We start from the raw sequence: 11,467 nt of genomic DNA on the forward strand, positions 1-11,467 counted from the left end.
GTTTTAAAATTCTCTTTTCGCAAATTTTATTTTGTTGCAAATTTTGCAAATATGAGCAGTTCAGTTAAGAGTAATTTGAAGCCCCCAAATTACTGGGAACAGTTTTGGCTAGTACATTACAAAAACCAGCAAAAAGGGCTTTCTACTTGACTATAACTTTTTAACTGTTTTGTTTATTTGAAGTGAAAACATTGAATAAATTCCTGTATTAATAACTTCAAATGGGGCCGCTAAACAATATGAGAGTGATTATACTGTTCAAGCATTAACATTTAAGCGAATATAAGTCTGTTAATTCAAAAAGGTTTTAAAACATTTTTTGTTCTTACCTTAAGTAGTTGTTTTTCTCTTATCTTTTTGATAGACCCCTAATGAACCAACTGAGCAATTTTACTGTGCACAAAAACTCCTGAAAAGCTAAGAATTAGTTTCACCAGTTATTGTGAGTTTGTCCAAAGTTTAACAAGAAAAGTTCGGTTTTCACTTTTTACAGAATATTTTTCTGATTGGAGGTCTTCATTTATTGAAAGTTATTTAAACTGGTGACTGCTTTACGTTTGTGTTGAATAAAATAACCATTCATCTGGGAGTAAGTGAGGTGAATAAGTTGAAGCGCCAGAAACAATCAATTAAAGCAGACAAAAATCAAAAGCTTTTCTTTTCACAAAGATTTTTGTTTTTCTGGAAAATCAAGACTAGCCTTTATGGGCTGCAATATGATGTTTTTATTTTTTTGATACGATGCGGCAACAAAAATGGAAAATCTGACTGAATAAAAAAGAAATTAAACTATTGATTATTATTTTTGAACTGAAAAGTATAAAGTGTTCTAAACAGTGAATTATTTAGAACTATAATAATTTTAGTAATGTTTTCAGTTATCATCTCTTTAATTATTTATAAGTCAGGCGCAGATTTTTTTGCAGAAATTATTATCCACCATTATTGTATAGAATTTTTTGAATTTTTACCCCCTTAACATTTATTATTGGGAACTTGTGTTTAATAATCACTTTGCAATCAGTAGCATTGAAATGTTTTCTTTACAAATGTTTTCTTTCCTTTTTTTAATATCATTCTGGGTTTTAAAACAGTGTGTATGGCATTAAATAAAACAGCAGAACTGCTGTTTTTCATCTGGCAGTTTAACCTTGTATTGTATTCAAAATTCAACAGAAATCGAATTCTCATTAGCAGTTTGGGATACTGGTAGAAAATTAATAGCTTCCTATTTTACAGGTGTCGATAACAGTTCAAGAATTTTTTGGTGTTTTCAACAATGTAAGGGGTCAAATTGAATCAAGAAGAAATACGGAATGAACATGAATGAACCTCGGAATTAAAATGTTTCATTTGGTTGCCAGCGTGTCTATTTAATGTTAATTTGTTTGTTTTGAACAGAGCAAAGCGGTCAAGTTGAAAGAGGACGAGCAGAACTATGGAGGTGGTGATGTACAACTGATGCACGAAATGGAACTCAGGTATCATGAAATTGAATATTTCTGTTTCAAATTCATATATCATGTATGATTCAGGGGACTACATACTAGGCCGGTTTTTGCTTGCCAATTTTGATCCATCAAAATATTCATTTAATTGATGAAAAAATACCCCTACCATTTAAGTGGTATCATTCCAAAAACCTTGGAAAGTTCATATATAAAAGATTTATTTGAAAATCTTCTTTCTAGTTTTAATGAGTTTTAAAAAAATGTAGACGTTTTTTTTCAATAATTCCGTGAAATGATTATTAGGAACTGGACTCTTATAATCGCTCTTGCGAGAACTGCACCCATAAGAAACAATTCTGATTACAATTTTCAGACGATTTTCTGTCTTTCTTCGGTTTACATGTTTACATGCTTTTTCATTGCAAACCTAGTTTCCTAGTTTAATTAGTCTTTCTTATATGCAAGTGGTTTTTATTGAACTATTAGCCCTTCAGATTTTGCCTGGTTCCTCTATAAGAATTTCTAATCTTATGTGGATTTTAATTCGCCCTTCCGTATCTTAATCTGATAAGCTGGGAGGATTAAATATGCTGGGCTGGATTAAAGACGAGATGAAGAAAGACCTTAATTAGTCTAGAATTTTGTCGCTATTGATGTACATGTGAACGAAAACCCCTTTGCTCCCATTTTCATGTTTTCACGTGCCTTGATCTCTCTTATGAGGTCACTTTATTTTAAAACTAAAAAGGATGTGATTTATTTGTTCTAGGAAGTGGCTATTTCCGGTGTTTAATTATTAGGACAACGAGAGTGCTGATGAGAATTTTTTGCTAGATTTTGTTCAATTTAGATAACCTGTTACAAGTCATTTGTCAATGAAATCTAATTGATGCACGTATAAGCACAACGAGCTAAAAAGAGATTAACGCATTGAAGCTTTTCTTAGCAAAAATGTTTACAAAAAGCCTTCTAAGTCAGCAAAATAGAGCATAAATATTCTATAAAAGAGAAGCTCCCTAAAAGAAGCCAAAACCGAATCAATTGGACGGAAAAAATGGGTTGGCTAAATGAACAGCTTGGCTTGGTTTTTTTTAAATTTGGATAATTTTGGGTCTCCAGGAGATGAACTATGAAATTTGTCTTTATCAGATATGAAAACGTGCTGTGATCTTTTATATAGCGTTTTCACCTTGTACAGATATTCAGACATATATGAAAATGTCGGATGTTTTTGTTACACATATCTGGTATGGAGAGTCAACCAAACTGATAAAGGTATCGTTTTTCTATAATTCGATTGGATTTTTAAATTAGAAACAGTGATTGCGATCTCCTTCGAATAGACAACTAATTAATACCGACGGTTCAATTCTCCAATAGCCAAAATTTCGTACAAATTATAGCAACAAGTTCTTCCCTAAAGAAGCGCAAACAAAACATCAAGGAGGCAAGTTTTGATCCTCTTTTTTAATCAAAATCATATTAATACGTATACGCAGTAATATAAAGCGTTGAAGCATGCAAGGTGTGGATTAGCGGCAATACGTATTATCTTGAATGTTCTACTATCTATGATCTCGAATGATCTATAATACTACTCTAATTTATGATGCTCTACTGTGCGCACTGATCGTCGAAACACTTGCCAGCATTCAATATTTCATCAAAAACTACCTATGTACAATTAATTACTAATTGAGCAGGAATGGCGGAAATCAAGAATAAACTGAACTATATTAAAGTAACTAGATTCCTGAAACATTTCTGAGGGACACGCGAGAATGCTCGTTTTCCCTCTGGAGGGTACCTTGTGTCCTTACGTAATCAACTGTGTTGTAATGTTGGATGTGCTCTGCGAAACTGATTGCGCAATCACCAATTCGACGTTGAAAAAAACTGTCTTTTGATCTCAAAATTTCAGCACGCGGAATTTTTCAACATTGAAGCTGAGCAGAAATCGCTTAATGGACCGCAGACGCTCAAAAACAATGGACCGCAGATTATTGAGTTAAAATCGGACTTGACGGAGCTCAAAACCAATTTTAGTTTCAGTGACAGAAACAAAACTTGGTAGATACTTTTTGTCACAAAATGATCGAGGTATCTTCATAGTGAATGACAGAGGTCATTCATACGCGCCTAAACAATCTGTTAACCAAGATGAGAGTATTTTAGTTGATGACGGAGGACATTTTTACGCGCCTAAACAATTCGATGACCAAATTTAATTTCTTGCAGTGAGTGAAGAAGATTATTCGTATACATCTGTTACAAAAAGTTTAACTCCGAATACAAAAATGACTTCTAGATTTCATCGAACGCAACAAAATGAAAGTATAATGTGGAAAAGTAGCGCTAGGGCTAAGAGAAGAAAAATATTATATCCTGTCAGCGTTATCGAAATTACGTCACAGTCCTTAGAACTGTCAGGTGTAGCCCCGAAGCAGAAGCAGAAAAAGTGCCATCTACGGTATTTTTTGTGCCGTCACATCGGACGCTTCTGTTGACATTCTGACTTCAAACTGACAACTAAATAATATCAATTTGGCCTTGATGATTGCTAGATCTATTCATGAAAAATAAACTGAAAATATCCAAAGCTGTTTATTTATACAACTTTTCTCAAATTAAATTATTTTCTGATAACACTTTCGAAGTTTACGTATTTGTTTTTATGGAACTGTTTCCTTTCCCCTCGGTTAGATTATGATTCTCTATAGCTTATATTTTCAAATATTGTGGCGGCATGTATAAATTGTAATGGATAGGCCCACCTCTTAACAATCCCAGCTCCAAAATTATCAATGCAAAAACAAGCATTATTTGATCATATAAATGATAATTTAGTCGCGATGGCATGTGCTCTCCAACCCCATACATAGACTTTGAGAGATCGGCAGCACTGGCTTCTAAGCCCAATGGAAGCAACAGGACTGGTCCCATCGGAGGAGCATCATTACGTAACAACAACCCCCATCAGCCATTATTACATAATCACATGGGCCATCCCAATTCCGCTGCAGGGGGAGGAGGAGAGTTTATCCCTATGGGGCAACCTAACATGGGAGGTGGTGGTGTTGGGGGCGGTGGTGATCCGCACGGTAATAGCAGTGTGGACCACCCTGATCATTATCATCAGCAACATTCGCTGCCTTACACGCCACAGCAACCATCACAAGGTGCATACTTTTATAGACTCATTTCAATCGTTTCCGAGATCTATTCTGTTCCTCCCCCATCGTTGTGGTCGTATAAATTTAAGCTTTAGTCCCCTTCCCTGAACACGTACTATTTTCACACATATAGTAGTAGTTTTACACATTTTTAATTATTATTATTAATAGCCGCCCTCATCTTCTCAGCCGGCTATTATAGCGCTCCTATTTTTTTTACAATTCAAAGAATTTGAATTGTATTGGGGCGCTGTCTTTTTTTTAAGATCTGTTCACACATTTTCATGATTTTTGAAGTCAAATTGGAGTGGTGATTTTGGTCACGCCGAAACAGGAAATGGAGCGAAAAAGCAAGTAGTTTTGCGGCGTGAATTTTTTTCGCTCTAATTTTAAAGTAGAGTGCGAAAACGGTGTTTGAACAAAAATTCGGTTTCTCGGTAGTGGTTTTTTGTTCACATGCGGCAATTTCACTCTGATTTTTACTGTTTTTTCGATTTTTTGGATCGGATTTTTTTGTAAATGGTTTTCCCAATCCATTTATTGTCTGTTCTCGGTCTAGTTTTCTGTTTTGTCAATGAAAATTCTTTGAATTGTACGTGAGGACTTGTCCTGCTATGTTTTTTTTACTTCGTCGAATAAAAAAATGTTTCGCTTTACCTCATTTTGCCGCCTTTTCAACATTTTGCGTGAAATCTTTTTGACTTCTCTAGGCTAGTTTCACTCTTCTGTCATTCTGCTAAAAGTGATTTTGAACATCAGTTGCTCAGCAAAGCAATTCAAAATGAACAGAGTTGGTACAAAAATGGATGTCAGAAATAGAAACGGGATAAACCCATAAAGCCCAATTTTAGATGCCCGCTATTTTAACGTCGTTCCTATAAGTCTTATTTACCATCTCTAATGCTTATTGTTATTGATAGAAGCCCCTGTAGCCTCTCTTTAAGAAACAGAAGTATGTTCAACTACGAAATGCCATCAAAACAAATCGGACTTAAAAAATGTTTTTGTACAAAAATCTTTTTTTTTTCATTATCTTCTGTTATTTCAATCCCAATCATGCTTATTGGAATCAACGGCGGCTATTTTCCGGCAATCTGCCGGGTATGTTTATGCAATTTACATAGGCTACCCGTACAAAATACTACCCTTAGGATGCTATGTTTTAGTACTGATGGGGCTATTGCTATTGAACGGTTATTTGAATCAGTAACGATGTACTATGTCATTATGGAGCGAGATTTAACTTCCCAATACTATTAAATTGTATTATTGTTATTTCTATTTTGCATTTTACATAGGCTACCCATATATGGGCAACGGGCCACAATCTCTGCCTCTTCATCAGAGAGTAACTCAACAGCCACCACCACCCAATCACATTCATTCCAAACTGCCCACCACCGGGGGAGGGGGAGTACCTAGTGGACAACAGCCACAGCAGAGAACCTCTCTCATCTCTGGACCCTCGTCCCCTCAAAACACTTCCAGGCTAGTTCTCTCGAACATCCGCACCGCTTTGACGATACACTCTGAGGAAAATTTTAATAATTGCCGCCATCCGCCTCAACGGCTATTATTTAGGCGCTCTCCTTTTTAATTGCTCTCGAACGAAGTTTGAAGCAACTATTGTAAACGTGTGCGTCTTCTTTTTACAAAATTTTTGCGTGACCGTTTTCTTCTAGAACATTCTTTCGAGTTCACTTCTTGAGTGACTTTTTCACTCTTGACTTTTTAATTCTTTGAGTTAGTAATAGCGGCCCTCATCTTCTCAGCCGGCTATTATAGCGCTCCTAATTTTAACTACTCGAAGAGGAGTATTAGTGGAGCGTCTTTTTTGATCAATAATTTTGTTGGAGTGTATTTAAAACAGGACGTGAAATGCTTGAAAAAATGTGTTTAGATCAAATTGTTGAAGGCGAGTGGTTTCCTGTTTATGATATATTTTTGAGAAAGAGCGAAAAAAATGAGTGTAAAAAAATTTTAGCTGAGCGAGCGAATTATTTTGATTACCTGCGGCATCTTCAAAGAATTTTTTCTGTTTAAAATCCATTTTTTTCGAGTAAAGGTGGTTGCCCTAGTTTGCTAAACTAGTAACAGTGCGGTTGCAAAAAGTTTTTGGTCATATGAAGCAAATAATACATTTTTAGACTCAGTTTTCAGCTATTTTTACCCTTTGGCCTTGTCGGAGGCGTTTTTAACAGTTTTTGTATTCTTCTTCAAATCTATAGAGCAAGTGGGAATTGTGGTTTCAGTTAAGTTGCTCTTGCTGTTTTGGCTGCCTTTTTGATGTTATCTATATTATTTTTGAGTTAATTTTACCTGAAGATAATAGAGTAATTTATGCGAATTTTGGCCGATTTCTGTCTGTTTTCTTAAAGTTTTTTGTCTTTTTCTTCTTATTTTGTGATTCTCAATGTAGTTTTTAATTGCTCTTGAACGAAGTTCATAGCAATTATTGTAAACGTGTGTGTCTTTTTTTATGCAAAATTTTCGCTTGACGATTTTGACTGTTCGAGTGACTTCTACGCCCCTGACTTTTTGTATTTCGCGTGATCTAAAATTCTCTCTCAATCACAATATCAAGCAGCTGATTTCAATCGGCGGCAATTTAATACTAAAAGTCAAATGAAAAGTGCGCGTTTTAAACGTGGTGTCCGGGAAGAGGCATCTAATCCTTTTCTGGATTATTTTGCTTGAGAATTTTTGACAGAATATGTTTTTACCTTGTCCTTCATTTCTTTCTGTCTTCCTCAATTTTCTCTGAATAAACTATACTTGTTGGTTCGTCCCTCAATTGGTGGTTGTTTGATGAATTAAGACTAACCGTGTTAGAAGTTTTTTTACCAGAACTGTTTTGGTGTCCAACCAGAAATTTTCGTCATTTTTGTTTCAGTCAGATACTTTTTTATTGTTATTTTTCCCTGTTGTTTTTCAAAATGATTAGTGTAATTAGGTAGAAAGTTCATTAGGTCAATTATGGTGGTCAACTCTTTAATGCCAGTCGTTTTCTGAATTCTTCCGGGTACTTTTTTTACTTCGTCGAACAAAAAATTGATTCGCTTTACATGGTTCGGCCGCTTTTTCGACATTTTGCCTGGAAATCTAATTTCATTATTCGCTTGGTCTATTTCAAATGCTTTTAAACAGTAGTTGCCCTGCAATGCATTTCAAACTGAACAGAGTCAAAATTTAAAAATGAAATCAGAAATACAAAAGGTATTGATACTATCCCCAGTATCCTCTCACTATGAAACAGGGCTATGTTTAACTGCAAAATGATACCAAAACAGTTCGCAATTTAAAAATGTTTCTGTACAAAAATCAATTTTTTTCATTATTTTCTGTTCTTTCAATCCCAATCGTGATTATGGGAATTTTCCGGCAATTTGTCGGGTATGTTTTGAATTGCGCGTTTTCGGAAATTAAACCCGTTGTCAGAAATTAAATCTGTTGTCCCGAATCGCATTTGAGAGGTCGCGGGATCGAACTCCCTAGCATTCAGAAGGTTTTACACCATAGACATTTCAAGCATTTGCCGCTTCTAAATTGTTTGCCTCGTCAGTCGATCGAGCGTGATTCGTCCGGCTTTAGCTGATTTATATTTAACACTTCATAGAATTTTACAATTCAGCGAACTTGAATTGCAATGGGGCGCTGTTTTTTGAGATCTCTTCACAGGCTCTCAAGATTTTTGAATTCAAATTTGAGAAGTGATTTTGGTCTAGCCGAAAAAGAAAGTAGAGCGGAAAATCAAAATTTTGGGTTGCAAAGGATTTTCACTATACTCGTAGAGCAAAGTGAGAAAGAAACGGGATAAACCGATAAAGCCAAGGGCATTCAGTTCTTTGGAAACCTTTCGGCATACTAGACTCCAAGTATGCGATTCACCGGAACTGTTTTGGAGTCACAAATTCATTGTTTGAAGAGTGCTTCTAGAGTTGATTAGTTAAGATGAATTAAATGTATAAATCACCATCTAGATATCCTATGTAAATATAAGAACTTAACTTTAGTTCCGCGAAGAGCATAGGACATTGGAACTAGGGACCTTGTGCTCGAGACTTTAATCCAATTTGGAGAATCAGCGGGGCCCCCCTGAAACCGAGCAATTCAGGAGTTGACAACTCTCATTTTGAAATGTTTTTTTTTACAAAGAGGTTTCCTTATTGACGATTGAAACACCTTCGGCCATGTTTTAAAACTCCAGATTGTCCTCTATACAGTGCCAGATTTTGTACGTGTTTCAAGCGATGTACGCAAAGATTCTGCTAAATTTGCTTCAAAATTGATCACGTCTTACATCACGGACTGCAGCGTGGTTCTAAATGAATTCAAGGTTTCATTCTGCCCCCAGTGTTTTTATGCCCCCAATTAAAAATTTTGCGTTTTTATATAGCACGTTACTATGTAAAGCACGTAATGTTATATCCCACTAAACTGGGGGAGGGCATAGATAGATCCAAATATTACCATTGGTTTCATCTGAATTGCGGAGCCAATTCAAAGAGTTTTTTATCAGGAGTTTGAACGAGGTGGTTTCCTCTATTACAAATTTATCAGTCGCATTTTTACGGCACACTAGAAATGAAGGTGTAAAATTTTTGCATAATAATTTACTTTGGAGTGGCACAAGCTTACTACTGGAGGTGCATAATATTTTATTCTGGGGGCCCTTGAATTGGTTCTACTTCTTTTCACCCCGATTCATTTAACCCCGCATATTTTAACCCCGTATCTTTTAACCCCTCTATCATTTAACCCCTTTATCATTTCACCCCTCTATAATTTCACCCCTCTATCATTTCATCCGACAATTAGGAGTCGACATTAAAGGCATACTTCGTCATAATTAAGTAGATAACTTATTCCCATGTTCGGTTGTGATAGTTTCATATCAAGTCCCACGGGCTGTGAAAAAAGCGGGACATAGCCGTAAATAGGAGTGAAAAAAGCGGGACCTTGAATTAGTGTGAAATATCTCATTATGAGTCGGCGCCCCTAATAACAGGAGGATAACGTTTAGTCAAATCAAATACTTTGGTTCCACAAAACGTATGTTAATAACGTAAATAAATGTAATGCAAAAACGTAAAAAGGTTTTGCAGCGTGGAATATGGCGACAAAGGAATGGTTGTCACTCAAGCATTTTTTGTCACCCTTTTGGGGCGGAAAACTTTGTGAATTAGATTCAAAAGCATAAAAACATGCTATTCTACAATTAAGAGTATTTAATCCTACTCTCTATTTCTCTTATCCACAGTTAATTAAACCAATTCTCATGTGAGCATGTAAATTATACCTATTTTGTCTGAACATTCAAAATTATAATTTGTTTAGAGCAGACAATAATCGACAGTGGGCGTAAACTATTGTCATTCTATGTTATATTATAGTCAATGATTTGAACCTAATATTTCGATATAGCACAATTTCAACATGGTGTAAAACAATTTCGAAATCATAGATATATGAAACGAGGTTTAAACTAAACCATGAAGTGATTGAGGAACTTGTGAAAAGATTAATTTCTGCGAATGGATTAATTTCTGAAAAATCCCGTAACTATGAAAATGTTTTCGAAAAACTAAGGAAACAATCTCAGGATGATAAATCTTTGAAAGTGATGCTGAACGAAACCATGAAATTAACCATCATTAGTTTAAAGTTATCAACTTTCTAAAATTGTCAGAAGCATGTCTTCTGAATTACAACTTTTTAAATGCGCAGTTTGTTTTGAATTTATTAATATCGATATTGAATTAACTACATTTACCAAATTTCAGAAGGCTTTAAATTGCATGTGTTAAGTCGGAGTATGTCTTTATCAATGCACTATAATTTGTACTGTCATAATCCGCTCTTATTTCTCGCAAATTTCAAGAAAAAGAAGAGTATTTCCAAAATTCTATCAGATTACGTGATTAGGAAAATTTGATTTTTCCAGGGTATCGTCGCCGAATTCTCAGCTGGTGGACAACAGAACCCCGATGGTAGGGTCCTACACAGAACTGGGAGGCATGAGTCGGGACTCTCCTGTCAATCAAATGAACAAACAACTCTTGAGTCATCCCTCTGCCGACGACCCCACCAGCAGCGTCGCCTCAAACAGTCCCAACCACCCCGCGTCACTCCTACCGCCCAACCATCAGAAATCTTTGCCCCGAAACAACTTAGGAGGTCAGCCGACGTCAATTTTGAAGAAAAGGAACCCTAGTAACGCCTCGACTGTTGGGAATCCTTCGAAGTCCTCGGAGGCCAGACGTCAGTTTGAAGAGATCCAGAAAGAGTTCGGCGAGAAGTATGACCAGGCGTTACGGACTTCACACGGGAATCTTATGGGTCCGGGGTGAGATAGGAAAAGTTTAACAATGTCATTCGTCGCCACTAATAACTTATATGTGCAATAGTGAATTTGTTTTATCTTCTACTTATGAATATTTCAGTTGGAGCAATATTTAATTTCATTTTAATACTTTTTTGCATTGTAGATGTCAGGACCAGTACAAATTTTATTCATAATTGTTTTTTGTTCAATGCCGACTTAAGTTGGAGGAAAAGTTTCAGGTTTGCCTGAATTGTGATTTGATACCTTTTATATATCAGTAGGGGATTTTTCGATAAAGCCGTAGATAAAAGAAGATGTATGCCCTGACAGATATATAACAGGTACGGCTCATGCTTTATGATAGATTGACCTGGCGGAAATTGTGGCCTGAAATGACCTGCCTCTAGAGGGAACAAATGAGTTTGCGCCAAATTTGAAAGAAAAAAAATAATTGAAACAAACACACACACACACCCATTTACAATATAATAATAATGAAATTCACTAAACTTGGTTTC

The 11,467-nt window shown here is 35.8% G+C and overlaps 1 protein-coding gene across 1 annotated transcript in view; it reads left to right on the forward strand.

The window, feature by feature from the left end:
• The window catches only part of LOC142340317 (uncharacterized), a 94,470-nt gene extending 83,327 nt beyond the window's left edge, over positions 1-11,143 (forward strand). Inside the window, exons 24-27 of the mRNA XM_075390891.1 lie at positions 1,402-1,481; positions 4,299-4,630; positions 5,923-6,112; positions 10,569-11,143. Coding sequence (XP_075247006.1) covers positions 1,402-1,481; positions 4,299-4,630; positions 5,923-6,112; positions 10,569-10,974 — 1,008 coding nt within the window. The 3' untranslated portion in view covers positions 10,975-11,143. The remainder of the gene's footprint in view (positions 1-1,401; positions 1,482-4,298; positions 4,631-5,922; positions 6,113-10,568) is intronic.
• The last annotated feature ends 324 nt before the right edge of the window (positions 11,144-11,467 follow it).

Source organism: Convolutriloba macropyga, chromosome 5 (assembly GCF_964194025.1).
Source record: "Convolutriloba macropyga chromosome 5, txConMacr16.3, whole genome shotgun sequence".
NCBI classification, from domain to species: domain Eukaryota; kingdom Metazoa; phylum Xenacoelomorpha; order Acoela; family Convolutidae; genus Convolutriloba; species Convolutriloba macropyga.